Raw genomic sequence first — 20,504 nt, forward strand, 5'->3', positions numbered from 1 at the left:
TCAAAGGATTCCAAACTTAAAAAAAGCACAAGTAGGCTGGGCATGGTGGCTCATGCCTATAATCCCTGCACTTTCAGAGGTTGAGGTGTGTGGATCACTTGAGCTCAGGAGTTCAAGACCAGCCTGGGCAACATGACAAAACTCTGTCTCTACAAAAAATACAAAAATAAGCCAGGCATGGTGGCTTGCGCCTGTGGTCCCAGCTACTTGGGTGGCTGAGGTGGGAGGGTCGCTTGAGCCCAGGAGGCAGAGGTTGCAGTGAGCCAAGATTGTGTCACTGCCCTCCAGCCTGGGTGACAGCAAGACCCTGTCTCAAAAAGAAATTTTTTTTTTTTAATTTACAAAGCACAAGTAGTGATTTGGAGACATGTAAGTATACAGGATATGTTTTAGGGAACGGTATGGCTATTACATGCATGACCATACCATGCAGTTAGCAGTGTGATGAGCAACCAGGCTAACAGAACAGCTAGCTGACATCACAAAGGACCCAGAAAGCTAGAGTAAGGAGTATGTACTTAATTAAGTAGACAAAGCAGAACCACTGAAATTTTCTGACCCACAGTATGTTTTGGGAAGACTAATCTGGCTTTGGACTGAAGGCCACATTATACCAGAAAGACACTAAGAGGCAGAAGAACCAGTTAGAAGTCTCCAGTGACAGACCAGGAGAAACATCTTGAAATAGCATGAATTAGGGCAGAGGCAGCAGGAAAGTAAAGAAGAGGGCAGGTACCTCTACGTTGTCATGCAATGTAGAGGTAGAAACAATAGCCTTTAGCTATTTTAAATAGCCTTTTAAATAGCCTTTAGATGCGGTGGTGGGTAAGGAATGGCAGAGTTCAAGACAATTCTCATGCTTCTAGCCACAGCAACTGGGAGGAGAGTAGAACTTCAAGATAATGAAAACAGAAAGAGGTTAACGATTTGGTGAGGGTACATTGGGTAAAGGAGAAGACAAAGAGTGAGGTGTTAGGAGGATCTTCTCACAGACAGTTGGAATCTTTGGTCTAGAGTTCAGAAGAGCAGTCAGAACTGAAGATAAGGAATTGGAGTTAACAACTGATAGCTGTGGCAAATAGAGAGCAAACAGCCTATTTCGACAAATCTTCCTAATCACCACTTAGCCCACATCACCTCTCTCTCTATTCAAAATCCTTTACGGATTTGATCACTTTAGTTTTAGAATTCAAAGCTCTCTACAACCCTATAAAATTCAATTGCAGTTTTTATTCACTACGTTTTCGGTGGTTCAAGAAGATAAAGAACTGGTCTCTGACCTGAAGAAATTTACAATCTATCTACCTTTCACTCTCCCCTGCATGACTCAACTGCAACCATTCCGATCTTCTTACTGTTTCCAAACATACCTTTCGCATCTGTCCTACTCTACTAGGAGCAACCTTTCCCCCAACTGGAATATCTACCCTCTTCTCTTGGGGCTTATCTAACTTAGAACCTCCTTTCAAAGTCCAGCTGAAGTCTTGCTTCTGTTACACCTTTCCGGACATGTCAGCCACCTTTGGATGCCTATGGCACTTAAAAGCTTCTTCAACTTACTTAGCACTAAGCATATAAAACCTATCATTAGAAAGCTCTGTATCTAAGTCCATTTCTGTATCTGAATTGAGCTCTTTCAAGTCAAGATCCATGCTTTAAACTTCATTAAAGGCCAGCCAGGGGCAGTGGCTCACACCTGTAATCCCAGAACTTTGGGAGGCCGAGGTGGGTGGATCACTTGAGGTCAGGAGTTCAAGACCAGCCTGGCCAATATGGGGAACCTCGACTCTACCCAAAAAAAGACAAAAATTAGCCAGGTGTGGTGGTGCACGCATGTAATCCCAGCTACTCGGGAGGCTGATGCAGGAGAATCGCTTGAACTCGGGAGGCAGAGGCTGCAGTGAGCTGAGATTGCGCCACTGCACTCCCGCCTGGGTGGCAGAGTAAGATTCTGTCTTAAAAAAAAAAAAAAAAAAAAAAAAAAAATTCATTAAAGGCCAGAAGCAGTGGCTCACACCTGTAATCCCAGCATTTTGGGAGGCTGAGGTGGGCAGATCACTTGAGGTCAGGAGTTCGAGACCAGCCTGGCCAATATGGTGAAACCCCATCTCTACTAAAAATACAAAAATTAGCCAGGCAAGGTGGTGCGCTCCTGTAATCCCAGCTACTCAGGAGGCTGAGGTAGGAAAATGGCTTGAACCTGGGAGGCAGAGGTTGCGAGCTGAGATTGTGCCACTGCACTCCAGCCTGGGCAATAGAGCAAGACTCCATCTCAAAAAAAAATTTTTTTTCATTAAATATCCAACATTTAGGACAACCATAGGTATTGAAAAATATTCATTTAACAAATATATAATGACAGTCCTCTAGGTGTCAAGGTTATAGCTACAAGACACATTAAGATGGTATTTTCAGGCCAGGCACTGTGGCTCTCACGCCTGCCATCCCAGCACTTTGGGAGGCTGAGGTGGGCAGATCACCTGAGGTCAGGAGTTCGAGACTAGCCTGGCCAACATGGCAAAACCCCGTCTCTACTAAAAATACAAAAATGAGCCGGGAGTGGTGGCACAAGCCTGTAATCCCAGCTACTCGGGAGGCTGAGGCAGGAGAACTGCTTGGACCCGGGCGGCAGAGGTTGCAGTGAGCTGAGATGGCACCACTGCAATCCAGCCTGGGTGACAGAGTGAGACTCCATCTCAAAAAAAGACTGATTTTCAGCAGGGAGCAGGTACTCCCACTCAGATATTCCCTCTACAGATTCAGCTTTCCTAAATTCTCATTGCCACATCTTGATCCTGGGGATTTTGTACCACTTAATGTTCCCAATGTAAGCGCAAAGGAAATTGGTGAAATTGGAGGTCAAGCAATTAAAATGTGTTCAGCAATAATGTATAATGGCACAAACATTATAAATGATTGCTATCCTCAGAAGGCTACAAAAGTCTACTTTGGGAGATAAGGTGGAGCTCGATATTTATTGTGTTTATTATGTATCAGGTGCTGTTTGAGGCTTATCTCATTTAGTATTTGACAATCCTCACAACTCTATCAAGTATGCTTACTCATGGTTCAGCAAATTCATGCTCAGAAAGACTTGTTAGTCATCTTCCCAAAGTCACGCAGTATACAGCAGAATTGAGATTCAAATCCAAGTCTGTCAGATCATAGACTTTTAACCTCCATAAATTTATTAGAAGACAATACAATGCAGTCCTATATAATCAAGGTAAAAGGAGAAGTACTAACTATAATAGAGATTCATGAAAGGCATTTATCACCAATGATTGGTGTAGGCTGAGAAAGTACCAATGAGGATTGAGATTTGGGGTTTTAAGGAAGTGACAACTGTAGAAGCTTCAATGCAAAATTAAAATTCTACCTTATTTCTGCCGGGTGTGATGGCTCATGCCTGTAATCCCAGCACTTTGGGAGGCTGAGATGGGTGGATCACTTGAGGTCAGGAGTTCGAGACCAACCTGGCCAACATGGTGAAACCCCGTCTCCACTAAAAGTACAAAAATCAGCCAGGTGTGGTGGCACACGCCTGTAATCCCAGCTACTTGGGAGGCTGAGGCAGGAGAATCACTTGAACCCGGGAAGCAGAGGTTGCAGTGAGCCGAGATCACCCCATTGCACTCCAGCCTGGGCAACAGAGCAAAGCAGGACTCTGTCTCAAAAAACAAAACAAAACAAAAATTTACCTTATTTCTTAGGAAAACCTAATATTATAATGATAATTCTTTGGACTATTAAGAATCACAGAATAAAGGACAGAAGTAAGATAAAGAAATCCAGGGGTAAGCATGGTAACAAAAGAAGAGAGCCACAGTGAGAGGGAGGCACATATAAGAACACAAGAGGAAGAAAAGCTCAATAGTTCTTAGAGAATTCACGGGAATATCACAGTCAGAAAAACGAAGCATTTCATAAATACAAAGAGAGAGTTTTAAGAGTCCTCAAAAATCATCTTAAAGATGAAGAAACCAAGGCCCAGAGAGATTAAATAATTTAGACAAGGTCACACAGGGGCAGAACTAGGTCTGTAACTTGGAATTCCTGGTGTCTAGTCTATGGTTCATACCTTTGCATGACATTCATTTCCCTTCTTTGAGCCTGAGTTTCATCTATAAAATTAGGCATTTGTCCTTTGTTATTTTTAAAATTTTATTTTTATCTCCAACTCTGCAAATAAAATGAGGAGTTAGGCCAATAGTTCCTAAATATCAGTCTGTAAACCAGCCATCTCAAAATCATCTGGGAAGCTTTTTTTTTTTTTTTTTTTTTGAGACGGAGTCTCGCTCTGTCGCCCAGGCTGGAGTGCACTCGTGTGATCTCAGCTCACTGCAACCTCCACCTCCCGGGTTTATGCCATTCTCCTGCCTCAGCCTCCCGAGTAGCTAGGACTACAAGCACCCACCACCATGCCCAGCTAATTTTTTGTATTTTTAGTACAGACAGGGTTTCACCGTGTCAGCCAGGATGGTCTCGATCTCCTGACCTCGTGATCCGCCTGCCTCGGCCTCCCAAAGTGCTGGGATTACAGGCATGAGCCACTGTGACCGACCTCTTTTTTTTTTTTTTTTTGAGACAGGGTCTTGCTCTATCACCCAGGCTGGAGTGGATCACGGCTCACTGAAATCTCTGCCTCCCAGGCTCAAGTGATCTTCCCTCCTCAGCCGCGCCCCCAACCCCACCCCCAGTAGCTGGGACTATAGGCGCACGCCACCACACCCTGCTAACTTGTATTTTTGGTAGAGATGGGGTTTCACCATATTGCTCAGGCTGGTCTTGAACTCTTGACCTCAACTGATCCGCCCTCCTTGGCCTCCCAAAGTGCTGCAATTATAGGCATGAGCCACCACACCCGGCTGATTTAGAGTCTGTTTTAATCCCTTTTTTAAGCAATGAGGTTTGAATAGTAATTTTATTTATTTTTATTTTTTTGAGAGGGATCACTTGAGGTCAGGAACTCAAGACCAGCCAAGGCAACATGGCGAAACCCCATCTCCACCAAAAATACAAAAATTAGCCAGGTGTGGTGATGCGTGCCTGTAATTCCAGCTACTTGGAAGGCTGAGGCAGGAGAATCGTTTGAGCCCCTGAGGTGGAGGCTGCAGTGAGCCAAGATCATACCACTGCACTCCAGCCTGAGCAACAGAGTAAGACTCCGTCTCTAAAATAAAATAAAATAAAATAAAATAAAATAAAATAAAATAGACCCTAAATCATGAAGTGATTGTGAGGAGTATATGATATGAAAGCACTTAGCCTAGTCTCTCACACATAATAAGTTAATAAATGCTAGCTGGTAGTTACAGTAGTAATATAATGTGAAAAGTATATAACATGAAAATCCACTGCTAATCTTCATTCATTCTCCCTATACAAGTGATTTTATTTTATGGTGATATGAAAAAAAGAAAAATAAAAAATGAGGTAACCGAGCCAGAGAAAGGTTAAGCAATGTCCCCAGTTGGTTTTGTTGTTAAGTGGTGGAGTAGGAACCCCATGTAGACAGTTGATGCCAAGCCCATTTTCTTAGCTATTAGTCTACAGTGCCTTTAGGGGATTATGTGGGATTGGGGGAGATGGGGCTACATTACGTTTTTGCCCTGAAACTTTCAATAAAGATTTTAGACTTTCCTATACTTCTTTGTTGGTTACAGGAAAGGCCCTTTTGCTATACGTTTATCTCCAAGCACTTTTAGATATAGGCAATTCTTTCTTCTAGGTTCCAGGGAAGAAATCTCAATGATACAGGAAAGATAAAAAAAAAAAAGTAGACCACTAAAACTGCCCCCTCTGTGCCCCAAGCATTATTGCTATGGCAGCTTTTTTTCCTCAAAAAGCACCTAAATACTTGCAAGCACTAGCCTAGGAGTCAGGAGACTGATCAGAACCCTAGTTCTGTTGCTCTCCTTCTCTGAGATTTTTCTAAGGTCTCCTCTTCATCAAACAACTAGTTACTTCAATTTTAATGAAAATCTGCCTATTTGGGTCACAATTTTGCTCCTTGTTAGAGACTCAAAGTATAAAATCAAAAGATAGTAGATTACCAAACCAGTGGTTCCCAAACTAAGATTTCATAGACAAATACATGTTCCACAATAAATCAGAAAGCCTAACAGAAGTTGTCAACTTTTCATTTTGCTAAGTAGGGATATCTTAAAAACACACTACCATATAATAACAATTCTTTCATAAAATAAAGGATATTTTAACATTAGAAAGTAGGAAAGACAATTTCAGAATAAAAGACAATTCTTTAAGTTTAGCTTTATGAAAGACACACTACATTTTCTTTATCTTTTTTCATTTTACAGAGAATTGATGTCTCTCAGTCTAGCACCAGTCTGTATACCCTACAATTTTGAAACCAAGGAAACCTACAGCCAAAAAGGTTAAGTCACTTGTTCAAGGCCACAGGACATTACTTAAATAATCATTATTTAATGATGCCTTATCAAGAGAGATCTAAGTCACAGCTAACATGACTCTTCCCCTAGCCTCTCTTATTTAGGTCCCTGACCCCAGATCATCTTTGAGTCTTTTTCTCTCTCTGTCACAGCTGGCAGAGTAAAGTGTAAAAGAACTAGCAATAAGCCCCAAAGAGGAAACATAGGCCATGACTCCTCCCTCCCACCCCCCATCCTCCCGCCAGTCTGCTCAGAGGTGGACTCCGTAACCAACCAACTTCTGCTAAAAATACACTCTGGACTTTCAGCACTATGCAACATACCTTAAAAGTGGTTTCCTGATACAGGCAGAAGCATGAGCATGAATTCAGTCTCTATAAAAAAAGTTCTACACCCAAAGCTTGGGCTCTTAACTGCCAGTTACTGCAAGCTTAAGAAGTTCCCCAGGAAGTAGGGCACCCCAATCTATTCCACTGCACATTTTAACAAGCCTAAAGGTTGTAACACCACAAGGCTTCGAAGTCCATGCATTCCTATGAGTCAATGAGAGCAAGGGCTATTTGGGATCCTCAGGCCCGGACAAGCAAAAAAAAAAAAAAAACTTCACATACTAACCCATACAGCACATGCGACAAACCAGGTGGGCGTTGAACTCGTGTTCATCTTGGTAACTCGGCCACATGGCGCCCCTGTGTCTGCTGACCCCACCTAAAAGGAGGGGGTACCAAAGAACCTCCAGCTACTGGCCTGTGCACCCTTCGCAGCTCCTCAAAAAGGGCTGTGAGGTGTAGAGAGGAGACAGCAGAACAGAGAAGTGGCTCCACCCACCACTTCCTACTGACCTTCTTCTTCCCTTGAGGTCAGAGAGGAAGCTCCTCCCTAGGGCACTTCCAAAAACTGGGTCCATGTCTCAGGCATATAGCATGCTGCATGCTGTTCAAAAGTAGCACCAACTCTGTGTTTCCAGACCAATAGAGCGTACAGAGGGGAGAGCTCCATATGCAAAAGTCCAGTCAAGGTATGAAGTGAGTAAACCTGAGTAGGAAGAAACTGGTCTTTGAGTTACCCTCCATTTGCAGAGCAGAAGCTTGTAATCTGGTGAATCTTAGTTGCAGGAGAGCTGGTGAGCAAAGTGGTTTACTGCCAAGTCAGGAACAGTGCATCCATTGCCCAACAACTTGCTCCTCAGGTGTGCCTCTTCTCAGGCAGAAGTACATATAGTGTTAGCCAAATGAGAAGGTCTCATGATGAGAGAGACTATAATGGAGCAAGCTCATACACTCACCATCCACTGTGAACAGATCCCTAGATTCCAAAGAAAGTTTCCCTTCCCCGCACTTACAGCTGCCCAAAGGGAAGAGTCAGTAACTCCCCAGTGATTCCACCTACTTTACAGAGTAGCCCCACCTCAGCCAGCCTCGCCTCAGCCAGCCTCCCAGGTAGATTCTCACAGCAAATTTTATCAGCTTCAAAAATACCGTTTGCTTGTTGCTCCATTCTTTCCCCTCACAGCCAGGAATGGCATTCCAAAGTCCCCTTCTTCTTCCCAGATCCTCCTACTCTGTCTTTACAGTCAGTGCACTTAACTCAGCTGTGCCAGAAATCCTTTCACCCATCAGTAGAAGGCTGCCTGCTTGTTTGTCCAACTTGTTTTCCGAGTCTTGGCTAATTGTACCAGACACTGGAATGTTGAAGAAACACAATGAAGGGCTTTTTCATTCAGCTGGCCCAGCCCTTCTATTGGTTCTTCACAGTTCTAACCCAACCAGGGGACAGAAAAGTCCAGCCTCTGTGGGTGTCAGGACAGACACTGCAGCCCTGCCCCACACCACTCAAAAAGGCCCCGCTGCAGATAAGGGCCTAATCACTGGCCCTCTGCTCTAGCTCCCTAAATAGAACGACTTCTTCAGGCTAATGCTGCTTTCAATCCTGTTCCTGAAGGCAGGGAGGGAGGAGGGGCAGCACCTAGGAAAGCAAGTTTCCAGAGATTAGCCCAAACGACTACAAATGAAAAAAAGTAAATGCAAGCTTCCCTAGCAGACCATTCAGTTTAAACAAGCCCTATGACCTGCCTCAGTTGCTTGACAACTTCACTCCCAAGTGGGTATCCCTCCCACCTACAAACTGCTAATAATCCTGTTACTGCTTACTAATAAAGGTTCTCACAGCTGACTTTATCCCGCCTAGACTAAGCTCTCAGTCACCCTGATAACCTGTGACAACTGTACTCAGTTTGTCCCTCTTATAAGACTCTTTTTAGTCTTGGAGATGAAGGGTCCTCCTAGAATTTGCCTCATACTGGGAAAAGGAATGCATAAGAAATAGGGAAGAGAGAAAAAAAGGAATGAACATTTCCTGACTCATATTTAGTAACCTCTTCCTTTATCAGATTTAAATTCCCTGAGTGAGACTGAGTGCAGTGGCTCACGCCTGTAATCCTAGCACTTTAGGAGGCCAAGGCGGGTAAACTGCCTGAGCTCAGGAGTTCGAGACCACCCTGGGGCCAACACGGTAAAACCCCGACTCTAACTAAAATACAAAAAAAATTAGCTGGGCATGGTGGCACATGCCTGTAATCCCAGCTACTTGAGAGGCTGAGGCGGGAGAACTGCTTGAACCCGGGAGGTAGAAGTTGCAGTGAGCCGAGATTGTGCCACTGCACTCCAGCCTGGGCCACAGAGCGAGACTCTCTCAAAAATAAAAAATAAAAAAATAAATTATCTGAGTGTAGGGACTCTTTTGTCTCCATAACCCAATCTCTATCACATTTAGAAGGTACTCAATAACCTAAGCTAAAATTAACTGAACATTTACTATAACTGTTAGTTCACAGTTAATGTGCTAAAAACTTTAAATATCATTTCACTTAATCCCAACAATTCTCCAAGAAAGATATTATCATTTCCATTTTAGAGATAAAAATTCTAGGACTTTAAAAGGTTAAATAACTTGACCAAGATTACATGTCCATTTGTCCAGCTCCAAAGCTGTGCTCCCTGTTATACCCTGCTGTCTCTGAGAAGGACCTAAACCAGAATAAACAAACAAAGGCATAGGAGTTGTATATGTAAGAAGGTGAAATATTCTTGGGAAGGGTAACAAATAAAAACATTTAACTCGGCCAGGCACAGTGGCTTACGCCTATAATGCCAGCACTTTTGGGAGGCCAAGGTGGGCAGATCACTTGAGGTAAGGAGTTAGAGACCACCCTGGCCAACATGGCGAAACCCCACCTCTACTAAAAAAATACAAAAATTAGCCGGGCATGGCGGCACATGCCTGTAATTCCAGATACCTGGGAGGCTGAGGCACGAGAATCACTTGAACTCCAGAGGCAGAGGTTGCTGTGAGCCGAGATTGCGCCACTGCACTCCAGCTGGGGCGACAGAATGAGACTATGTCTCAAAATAAAAAATAAAAAAAATACTTAACTGGTTGACCAGAGATTTAGGACACATCCAAAATGAACACATGTGGCAACTTCTAGAAATACTGAATTCACAGTCTCTAAAAATCAAAATAATAATTACTGGGTGAAGTTGGAGGAAAGTGAACCAAAATCTGCCATCTCCTCAATTCCCTGGCACTCAAGCAGAACCTATTTCCCCTAACGGCACTGCAGACTGAGAAAAGTAGGGTAGAGTCTTGGAGACAAGGTCAGTCTACCTACAGGAGACAGGCCTTCCCTTCAAGTTCCCAAGAGGTCCTGAGCCTCAAAAAGAGGCAAGTTCTGCTGCAATGGAGGAGAGGACTTTGATAAGGACAGTCAGCTCTTAACTATCCAGAGGAGATGGGCCAGTAGTCATCCGAGCCATTCCCCTTCTTTTTTTCCCAACTTTTGTCATTTCTTGTTAAAGGTAGCAAAAAGTTTAAGTCTGGCTGCTACCTGCAGATCTTGAAAAGGGTGAGTGGAGGGAAGAGGTTCAGGCCAGTATTTCCACATGTGGTCAGAAGTTATCTGAGAATTGACAGCTACTGGCTTTCTTACAGAAACAAAGAAAATTGAAGGTATATACTTAATGTCTTTCCTAAAATGCCAAAATCACCCACTATTAAGGATATAAAAGACACAAACATCTTTCTTAACGTACAAGACAGTGATCATAATATATCACCTACTTTTTATATACCTCTGTATTGGGTTCTGTCACATTTCTTTTTTTTGAGACAGAGTCTTGCTCTGTTGCCCAGGCTAGAGTGCAGTGGCTTGATCTCGGCTCGCTGCAACCTCTGCCTCTCGGGTTCAAGCGATTCTCCTGCCTCCACTTCCCAAGTAGCTGGGATTACAGGCGCCCGCCACAGCACCTGGCTAATTTTTGTATTTTTAGTAGAGACAGGGTTTTACCATCTTGGCCAGGCTGGTTTTGAGCTCCTGACCTCATGATCCACCCACCTCAGCCTCCCAAAATGTCAGGGTTACAGGCGTGAGCCACCACGCCCGGCATGTCACATTTCTTAATTACTAACTATAAAGACAGGCCGGGTGCCGGTGGCTCAAGTCTGTAATCCCAGCACTTTGGGAGGCCGACGTAGAGGACTGCTTGAGTCCAGGAGTTCGAGACCAGCATGGGCAACATGGAGAAACCCGGTCTCTATATATGAAAAATTTTTTTAATTTAAAAAATTAAAAAATAAGGACAATTACTGTTTCATCCCAACAGTTCACAGGAAAGCACTATGTCTTCAATGTTATCTTATATGAAAAAATTCTAATAATGATGGTAAATAATCACATATTCCTTACCACATGCAGAATGTGTTCTAAGAACTAAGTCAAGGCTGGGCGTGGTGGCTCATGCATGTAATCCCAGAACTCTGAGAGGCCAAGATGGACGGATCACTTGAGGTCAGGAGTTCAAGTTCAGCCTGGCCAACATGGTAAAACCCCACCTCTACTAAAAATACAAAAATTAAACTGGGTGTGGTGGCAGACACCTGTAATCCCAGCTACTCGGGAGGCTGAGGCAGGAGAATCGCTTGAACCCAGGAGGCAGAGGTTGCAGTGAGCTGAGATTATGCCACTGCACTCCAGCCTGGGCGACAAAGCAAGACTCCATCAAAAAAGGGAGCGAGGGAGGGAGGGAAGGAGGGAAAGAAGGGAGAGAGAGAGGGAGGGAGGGAGGGAGGGAGGGGAAAACAACTAAGTCAAAACAACCAAGCAGCATAATTAAACCCATTTTGCAGATGAGGAAAACAGAGGCCCAGATAAACTAATGTCACTCAGCCAGTAGTGGCAGAACTAGGATAAAAACATAGGCAATCTGACTCCAGACTCTCAACCTGCTCTCAACCACAATTCCATATGACTTCCAAGAACAGGCCAGATGATCGAACTGAATCAGAATCACAGAAAGTTAGAGACCTTAGTCTTTTTTCTTCTCAAACAGCCTAGAAATTTGAAGACCAGAGGAAGTAAGTGACCAGTCCAACATGTAAGCAGAAGAGCAAGAGCTTAGAGCCTAGATCTTCTGATTCCAAGTTAAGTGGTTTTTCTACTACACCATACAAATCTTTAAGAAAAAAAAAATGCAAAGGAAAGAAAAAGAGCCAGGCATGGTAGAGGGTGCCTATAGTCCCAGCTACTTGGGAGGCTAAGGTGGGAGGAGGCTTGAGCCCAGAAATTCAAGTTCAGGATGGGCAACATAGCAAAACCTCATTTCTTTTTTTTTTTAAAAAAAAAGGAAAGGAATGGAAAAGACAAAGACTCTACCTTGATTAAACATTCTAATGCTTTAGCTATTTGAGCAAAGATATGTTAGATATATGACCATTTATTCAAATATCTGAGTTCCTTTTATGCGCTTAACTAGTTTGTAGATGACACAAATGGAGGACACACAGTTATTGCCATAAATGGAAGAATTAAAGCTCAAAGAAATCTCAAAAGGTTAGAAGCCTGCACCAAATCTCACAGGACAAAATTTAACTAGAATACCTGTAAGTCTTTTTTTTTTTTTCCTGCTGAGATGGAGTCTCACTCTGTTGCCCAGGCTGGAATGAAGGGGTGCAATCTTGGCTCACTGCAACCTCTGCCTCCTGGGTTCAAGTGATTCTCCCACCTCAGCCTCCCAAGTAGCTGGGATTACAGGCACACACCACCACACCCAGCTAATTTTTTTATTTTTTGGTAGAGATGGGGTTTCACCATGTTGGCCAAGCTGGTCTCAAATTCCTGACCTCAAGTGATCCCCATGCCTTGACCTCCCAAAGTGCTAGGATTACAGGCGTGAACCACCATGCCTGGCTGTAGGATACCTATAAGTCTTATGCTGAAGTTCAAGAAAACCAAAGGCATAGCAGCGACTAGAAGGGAGACAACAAAAATTCATGTACAAGGTTTGGCCATTTTATAATTGATCTTAGGTTTAATATAACCCAATAGTATGATAAAGGAAACTGCTTTAAATAAAAAAAACCCAGGATGGGGAGGTGATGGAATACAATCTTAGATTGTACTTCATATAGTTTGGATCCAGGGATTATGGCTGTTCCTCCTAGTGGGATGTTGAAAACGGAGAGAACTTTAAAAGATCATATTATCCAACTCCTTCACTTTACAGGTAAGGAAAACAAGACCCTAGAGAGGAAAAAAACCATAAAGCTCTTTTCCTGTTTACACTATCACAATGTGAGATTTAATAAAATAAAACACAGGGCAACTCTGTATCATCTAATTAACCTATACTGAGCATCCTACCTTAGATCACACATTAAACTCAACCAAACCCTCTTAATAGACAAATGAACAGGGCATGGTTCCTGCTACAGTTTACAGCTAGTGCCATCTTTAATTTTTTATTCAAGTTAATATTTACTGATTTTTTTTTTTTTTTAGATGGAGTTTCACTCTTGTCGCCCAGGCTGGAGTGGAATGGTGAGATCTCGGCTCACTGCAACCTCCGCCTCCCCAGTAGCTGGGATTACAGGTATGCGCCACTACATCCCGCTAATTTTGTATTTTTTAGTAGAGACAGGGTTTCTCCATGTTGGTCAGGCTGGTCTCGAACTCCTGACCTCAGGTGATCCACCCGCCTCAGCCTCCCAAAGTGCTGGGATTACAGGTGTGAGCCACTGCGCACGGTCATATTTACTGACATCTGTTTTGCCTCAGACACTGCAGATACTGAGATGAGTAATAGTCCCTGTTTTCGCCTGTAATCCCAGCACTTTGGGAGGTCGAAGTGGGCAGATTACCAGGTCAAGAGTTCGAGACCAGCCTGAGCAACATGATGAAACCCCGTCTCTACTAAAAATACAAAAATTAGCAGGGTGTGGTGGCGTGCGCCTGTAATCCCAGCTACTCAGGAGGCTGAGGCAGGAGAATCGCTTGAACCCGGGAGGCGGGGGTTGCAGTGAGCTGAGATTGCACCACTGCACTCCAGCCTGGGCGACAGGGCAAGACTCTGTCTCAAAAAAATAAATAAATAAAAAATTAGTCAGGCGTGGTGGCAGGCGCCTGTAGTCTCAGCTACTCGGGAGGTTGAGTCATGAGAATCGCTTGAACCCGGATGGCAGAATTTGCAGTGAACCAACATCGTGCCACTGTACTCCAGCCTGGGTGACAAAGTGAGACTCGGTTTCAAAAAGAAAAAAAAAAGAGTCCCTGTTTTTAATTAGTAAGGAGAGAAGGGCAAGCTAAGCAAGATGACAATACAGGTTTGAATAAGTAGTGTTAACAGGGTGCTACTGCAGCACAGAATAGGAACTCGTATTTCAGTCAAGGAAGGCTTTCCAGAGGCAGTTAACTACTTACCCTAAAGGACAAGCATCCATTAGTAGAGCTGTGAGTTTTTAAAAGATGCTGGAGTCCTGGATGCTTATAAAGCCAAGATAGGAAATAAAACCAGTGAAACAGGAACGGAGTAGATTTAATTTAAAAAAAAAAAAAAAAACCCTTTTATATTTCTTTTCTTTTTTTTTTTTGAGACGGACTCTCATTCTGCTGCCCAGGCTGGAATACAGTGGTGTGATCGCAGCTCACTGCAACCTCCACCTCCTGAGTTCAAGCTGTTCTCCTGCCTCAGCCTCCCGAGTGGCTGGGATTACAGGCACCTGCCATCACACCAGCTAATTTTTGTATTTTTAGTAGAGATGGGGTTTCACCATGTTGACCAGGCTGGTCTCGAACTCCTGACCTCAGGTGATCCACCTGCCTCAGCCTCCCAAAGTGCTGGAATTACAGGTGTGAGCCACCACGCCCAGCCAGCATCTGGTTTATTTCTATGTTGTGTTTTATTGCAGAGAATCAATTTTTAGATGATATTGGGCATGTTCGGGGTGGTATGGCCGTAGACAAGAATCAATTTTTAAGAACTGATTCACACAAATAAATAGAAACAAATAATAACAGCTTCACTGTTTGCCTAATAATCTCAGGACATTATTCAAATAAATTGAGACGAGAGCCTGAAAGAATAGCATAAATATTTGTTTCAAAGCCAGTTACCTTCAGTGTTTAAAACTATGAACATTCTTCGGCCAGGCACGGTGGCTCACACCTGTAATCCCAGCACTTTGGGAGGCCGAGGCAGGTGGATCACCTGAGGTCAGGAGTTCGAGACCAGCCTGACCAACACGGAGAAACCCCGTCTCTATTAAAAATACAAAATTAGCCGGCTGTGGTGGCACATGCCTGTATTACCAGCTACTCAGGAGACTGAGGCAGGAGAATCATTTGAACCCGGGAGGCGGAGCTTGTGGTGAGCCAGGATTGTGCACCATTGTACTCCAGCCTGGACAACAAGAGCAAAACTCCGTCTCCAAAAAAAAAACAGAAAGAAAGAAAGAAAAAAACAACTACGAACATTCCTCATAATATGTAAACACAAATAGAAAAGTGAGACAAAAGAACAGAAACTTCTGGTACACATACTAAACCAGTAATACAGTATTACTACATAGAGATGAATTAATTACCCACTTCACTATTATAATAGTTCAGTTAACACCTGAGCTCATACAACTGAGCTCTGCCTGAATCATTATTATTACTATTATTAGGCACAAGACCTATGTGCTATAGTTTGTTCTGCAATACTGTATGTAACTCCAATTAAAAAAAAAAAAGACTACATCAGAAGAAGCGATCTTTGTGTTTTTAATCAAGTGTACATTTATTAATAGTACAAATATATACACAGAGATGGTGGAAAAACTTTATTCTGTGATGTCCAACTGGCAGGTAATTAGAGTGTACATATTATTTTTAAAAATACATTTTTAAATAAATGAAATGCATCTTAAAATTGCAATTATAATAAAATGGGTACAGAATCTCGTAAGTAACTCCATGGAAGATTTGGAATCCATAGCCTCCAATTGAAAAATGACATCTCTCATTTTACAGATAAAGCAAACATAGCACATTCCCGATATAACTATTTGGTATTAGAATCAAAGTTGTTTCATAGAAATAAAAAGCTTTTACAATGTATCTTTTTATTTCAATTACTTTATGGCTGTTTATGAAATTAACATTTCTAAACATAAAAAAGAAAGCACTTAAAATACAGTGATAGCTCTTAAGTTCCATAAAAGTCCTATACTGAAGATAAACTTTAAAAATATTAACAACTAATTAGTTATTTAATGTTTAAAAATGACATTACCATAATGCACAAGGAAAGAAAAGCAGCAGCCTCTACCTAAATGATATTGTATTTATTTTCTCATTACATGTGAAATAGTAAATAGGACCAAACAACTTAAGCCTGCCTATCTCTTTCTTTCTAAGTTCAAATACAGGAAAGCCACTTTGAGGTGGCTTTTTTAAAAACACCACCACACAATCAAACACACTTCTAAAATGTCTGTCTTTGTTTCCGCTGCTATAGATGCACACTAGGATCCGAATATTTAGTCAAAAGCTTTTCTGGGACTTACTGGAAAGGACACTGGGGAATGATTGAATCTAATTCTAATTCTGTCAGGCGTTTGTGAACTTTTAATAGAAAGCTAAATAATAAGCCATCAAATCCCCACCTTAACTTGTAAGATACACTATAAAAAGTGTCTACATACCTAAGTTTGAAGGTAGTGAGCCCATCACAATGAGAGTACTGAAGGCAATGAGACCCAAGGGTATACACTCCAGTAAAAGTTAGACCATATGAATCCTCAACCATGGAGACTCAGAATCAGCCAAACTCAGGGCTGATCCCTGCTCTGAGTGTTTAGAAGTCAACAGAATATAACTAATAGCAATATGGGAAGAATGAGGGTTCCGGTGCCATTACAAAAAAAAAATTTTTTTTAATTATCAAAGCCTGATTCCCTAGGGAAGAGAGGGATTAACTTCCTTGCATTGAACAAGATGATTTGGATACACATAGCCAAACTGTGTAGGAACAGTATCAATGATATCAAAGAGAACACAGACACCCAGTGTTCCAGGATGCCCCTCGGCAAGGATATCGCACGACCCCTTCCACTGACTGACCCTTCCTCCTCTGCCTTTTCTCACCCCAAAACACACCAAGTTAACAGAAACTTCTCCAACCCAAATCCATACCTGGAGGAGGGTAAAAGAGTTACTGTATGTTTTCAGTTAAAAACAAGGGTCCAAGAAACCACTCTGAGATTGAGAAAGTAAAGAAAGAGCTCAGTTCTCTGAGGAAAGACTAAGTCAGCATAGCAGCCACTTCCCTTCAGTTTCGAGCCCAGCCATCACCTCATCTAACCAGCACTCTCCAGACAGACTCACAGAACAGAAAAGAGCACCACCCCCATCCCAAAGTGGCCCCAGGGCAGACCAGCTTCTTCATTATACTCACACACACACACTCTTAAGTCTGACAGCACCCCAGCTGAAGGACGTACTGGCCCTTTAAGGAAAGCAACTGGGAAGACCTCCATCATTCACCCCACCCTCAAAAGCCCCACAGTAGATTTAAAGAATAACTGGGTACCAGTTAGTTACCTGCTCTACCTCTGGCATGCCTCTTCCAGTATAGAACACCAGCAACTCCAAGAACGTGAGTCAAAATAAAGATGGTTGGTGGTAAATAAGATGAATCTAAGAGGGGCATTTCCAGGCCCGTCCTTTCTCCTCCCTTGAGTTAGCCACAAGCTCAGCACAGGCCTCTGGATGCCTTTCTCCTGAGGTTACTGTTGTCCTGTACTATCAGCAGAGGCAGAGGCTGGAGCTTAGTGTTGTCAGAAACTTCCTGGCAGCTTCTCCTCCATCTCACTTCTGACTGTTTTTCAGCAGGCGCTAGTAGACTGGGACTAAAACTGTACAGTGTATCTCAGACAAAGCCCAGGAAACAACTGGCCAGCGGGGGAGGGGAAAGGGAAGAAGGAACAAGGAGAGTGAAAAGGAGCGCCTAAGCCAGTGTCAAGCTGACTCAAACCTCTATCTTTGGCATCCTCTGCTCAGTTTAAATAAACAAACCTCAGACCCTTCTACAAGAAGGGAGGGTGTCAGAGGACGTCACACTCTTAACTTTCCATTCCCAGCCTGCCTGGAAGGCCAGACTTCAGGATGTAGCCAGAAGAAAAAAGTCACAGAAGCATTAGGGAACCTCTTGCGGGGAGGAAGCAAAGTACATGAGGATGTATGAGCACCACAAGTACCCTGGAGTTGTCAGAGGGCAAACCCTCCATACCCACAACCCGGGAGGAGAAGCGAGGAGCCTGAACATCAGTCCAGGGAGGATACATACAGAGCAAGCTCCCATGAAGCAGACCTGACATCTAGGTGTGATGAAGATCAGCGAGGAGAGCAAACTGCTCATTTAGGGGGTACTTCTCAAGGGTTAAAAAAATCCGTCTGGCTGGGTGCAGTGGTTCATGGCTGTAATCCCAGCACTTTGGAAGGCATGATATCAGTTCACTGCAACCTCCACCTCTAGGGTTGAAGCAATTCTCCTGCCTCAGCCTCCTGAGTAGCTGGGATTACAGGTGGATGCCACCGCACCCAGCTAATTTTTATATTTTTAGTAGAGATGGGGGTTTCACCATGTTGGCCAAGCTGGTCTCGAACTCCTGACCTCAAGCAATCCTCCCGCCTCGGCCTCCAAAGGTGCTGGGATTACAGGCATGTGCCACTGTGCCCGGCCTTAGACCAGAGGACCCAGCAATCTCACTCCTAGGTATCTATCCAAGAAAAAGAGAAACGTATATCCACACAAAGACCTGTATATGAATGTTTGCAGCAGCATTATTAAAAAACTGGAAACAACCCAAATGTCCATCAACTGGTAAACATATAAACAAATTGTGCATCCATATAATGGACTACCTATTCTGCAATAAAATAGAATAAAACTACTGATACATACGACGACACAGATGATTCTCAAAACTATTATGCTACATAAAAAAAGCCAAACACAAAAGGCTACATACCATATGATTCCATTTATATAACTTTCTAGAAAAGCAAAACTATACAACTAGAAATGGAAGAGGCTGAGAATGAGGGAAGGAAATTGACTAAAACGATCACAAAATAACTGTAAGAGGATGGAAATGTTCCTTTTGTTGATTGTGGTGGTGGTTCCATGACTGTATACATTTGTCCAAACTCACTAAATCAGGCCAGATGCAGTGGCTCATGCTTGTAATCCCTGCACTTCAGGAGGCTGAGGCAGGAGGATCACTTGAGCCCAGGAGTTCAGGACCAGACTGAGTAACACAGTGGGACCCCATTTCTACATAAAAATTTTAAAATTTAGCCAGATGAGATGGTATGTGTGTATAGTCCCAGCTACTGGGGAGGCTGAGGTGGGAAGATGGCTTGAGCCCAGGAATCAAGGCTGCAGCAAGCCATGATCATGCCACTGCACTACAGCCTTTTTATTTGAGACAAAGTGAGACCCTGTTTACTTACTTCTGAAGTACCTATTACACTATGATATAGATGAAGATGCTATAGTCTCACAAGCTTTAAAAAATGAAAATTGCTTTATATATCTGTCAAGTTTATTTTTTTCTAATAATAGGGAAGGGTTTTACTTTTTTTTCTATGTGAAATCTTTATTTATTTATTTTCCTTTTGCTTTTTTCTAGAGCTTGTTGAAGCAAAAGGAAAGAGTTTTAGATGTGCATAACCTACTACCCAGAAAAATAATAAAGGGGCCTTGACGGGACCACTAATACAATGGGAACTTTTAAATCTGGCAATAAGACCATCTACAATTTTGTGCTAACCTACATTTCATTCATCAAATATTTACTTCATACTATGTGCCAGGTCATGTTCCAGGTACCAGAAACAATAGCAGTAAACAAAACAAAGACCTTGCTCTCACAGAACTTACATACTAGTAGGAGAAGAAAGAAAAGAAATATAAACAGGTAAATACATAGCTTGTCACATAAATGCTATGGAGAATACTAAAGGAGACGAAGAGGAGATGGAGTGTCAATGTCAATGGGGGAAAGTTTACTTTTTTTTTTTTTGAGACAGAGTCTTGCTCTGTTGCCCAGGCTGGAGTGCAGTGGCATGATCTTGGCTCACTGCAACCTCTGCCTCCCGGCTTCAAGCGATTCTCCTGCCTCAGCCTCCCGAGCAGCTGGGACTACAGGCACGTGCCACCACACCTAGCTAATTTTTCTATTTTTAGTAGAGATGGGGTTTCACCACATTGGCCAGGCTGGTCTCGAACTCCTGACCTCGTGATCCAACTGCCTTGGCCTCCCAAAGTGCTGGGATTACAGGTGTGAGCCACTGTGCCCGGCCAGCACCCAGCCAAGTTTATGGTTTTATATATAGGATGGTCAGAGAAGGCTCTTCTAATAAGGTGACATCTGAGCAGATAAAGAATATGAGGCCGGGCGTGGTGGCTCACGCCGGTAATCCCAGCACTTTGGGAGGCGGAGGCGGGTGGATCATGAGGTCAGGAGACTGAGACCATCATGGCTAACACCGTGAAACCCCGTCTCTACTAAAATTACAAAAACTTAGCTGGGCGTGGTGATGGTCGCCTGTAATCCCAGCTACTTGGGAGGCTGACGCAGGAGAATGGCTTGAACCCGGGAGGCAGAACTTGCAGTGAGCCGAGATTGTGCCACTGCACTCCAGCCTGGGAGACAGAGCGAGAGTGCGTCTCAAAAAAAAAAAAGAATATGAGCAAACAAGTCATG

The 20,504-nt window shown here is 43.2% G+C and overlaps 1 protein-coding gene across 14 annotated transcripts in view; it reads right to left on the reverse strand.

Moving 5' to 3' along the window:
- Positions 1-20,504, reverse strand: part of MACF1 (microtubule actin crosslinking factor 1) — a 378,870-nt gene that overhangs the window by 263,017 nt on the left and 95,349 nt on the right. For 4 of the 14 annotated variants that reach the window (XM_063782389.1, XM_054681497.2, XM_063782398.1 and 1 more), the window contains exon 1: positions 17,335-17,939. The exons of 2 other annotated variants lie outside the window; for them this stretch is intronic. In XM_063782389.1, the coding sequence (XP_063638459.1) occupies positions 17,335-17,443 (109 nt within the window). In that variant the 5' untranslated portion in view covers positions 17,444-17,939. Of the gene's footprint in view, positions 1-6,739; positions 7,374-7,894; positions 7,987-17,334; positions 17,940-20,504 lie in introns of those variants that run through there. 8 more of the 14 variants (XM_063782399.1, XM_063782388.1, XM_054681450.2 and 5 more) reach the window with 7 other exon arrangements.

Source organism: Pan troglodytes, chromosome 1 (assembly GCF_028858775.2).
Source record: "Pan troglodytes isolate AG18354 chromosome 1, NHGRI_mPanTro3-v2.0_pri, whole genome shotgun sequence".
Lineage (NCBI taxonomy): Eukaryota > Metazoa > Chordata > Mammalia > Primates > Hominidae > Pan > Pan troglodytes.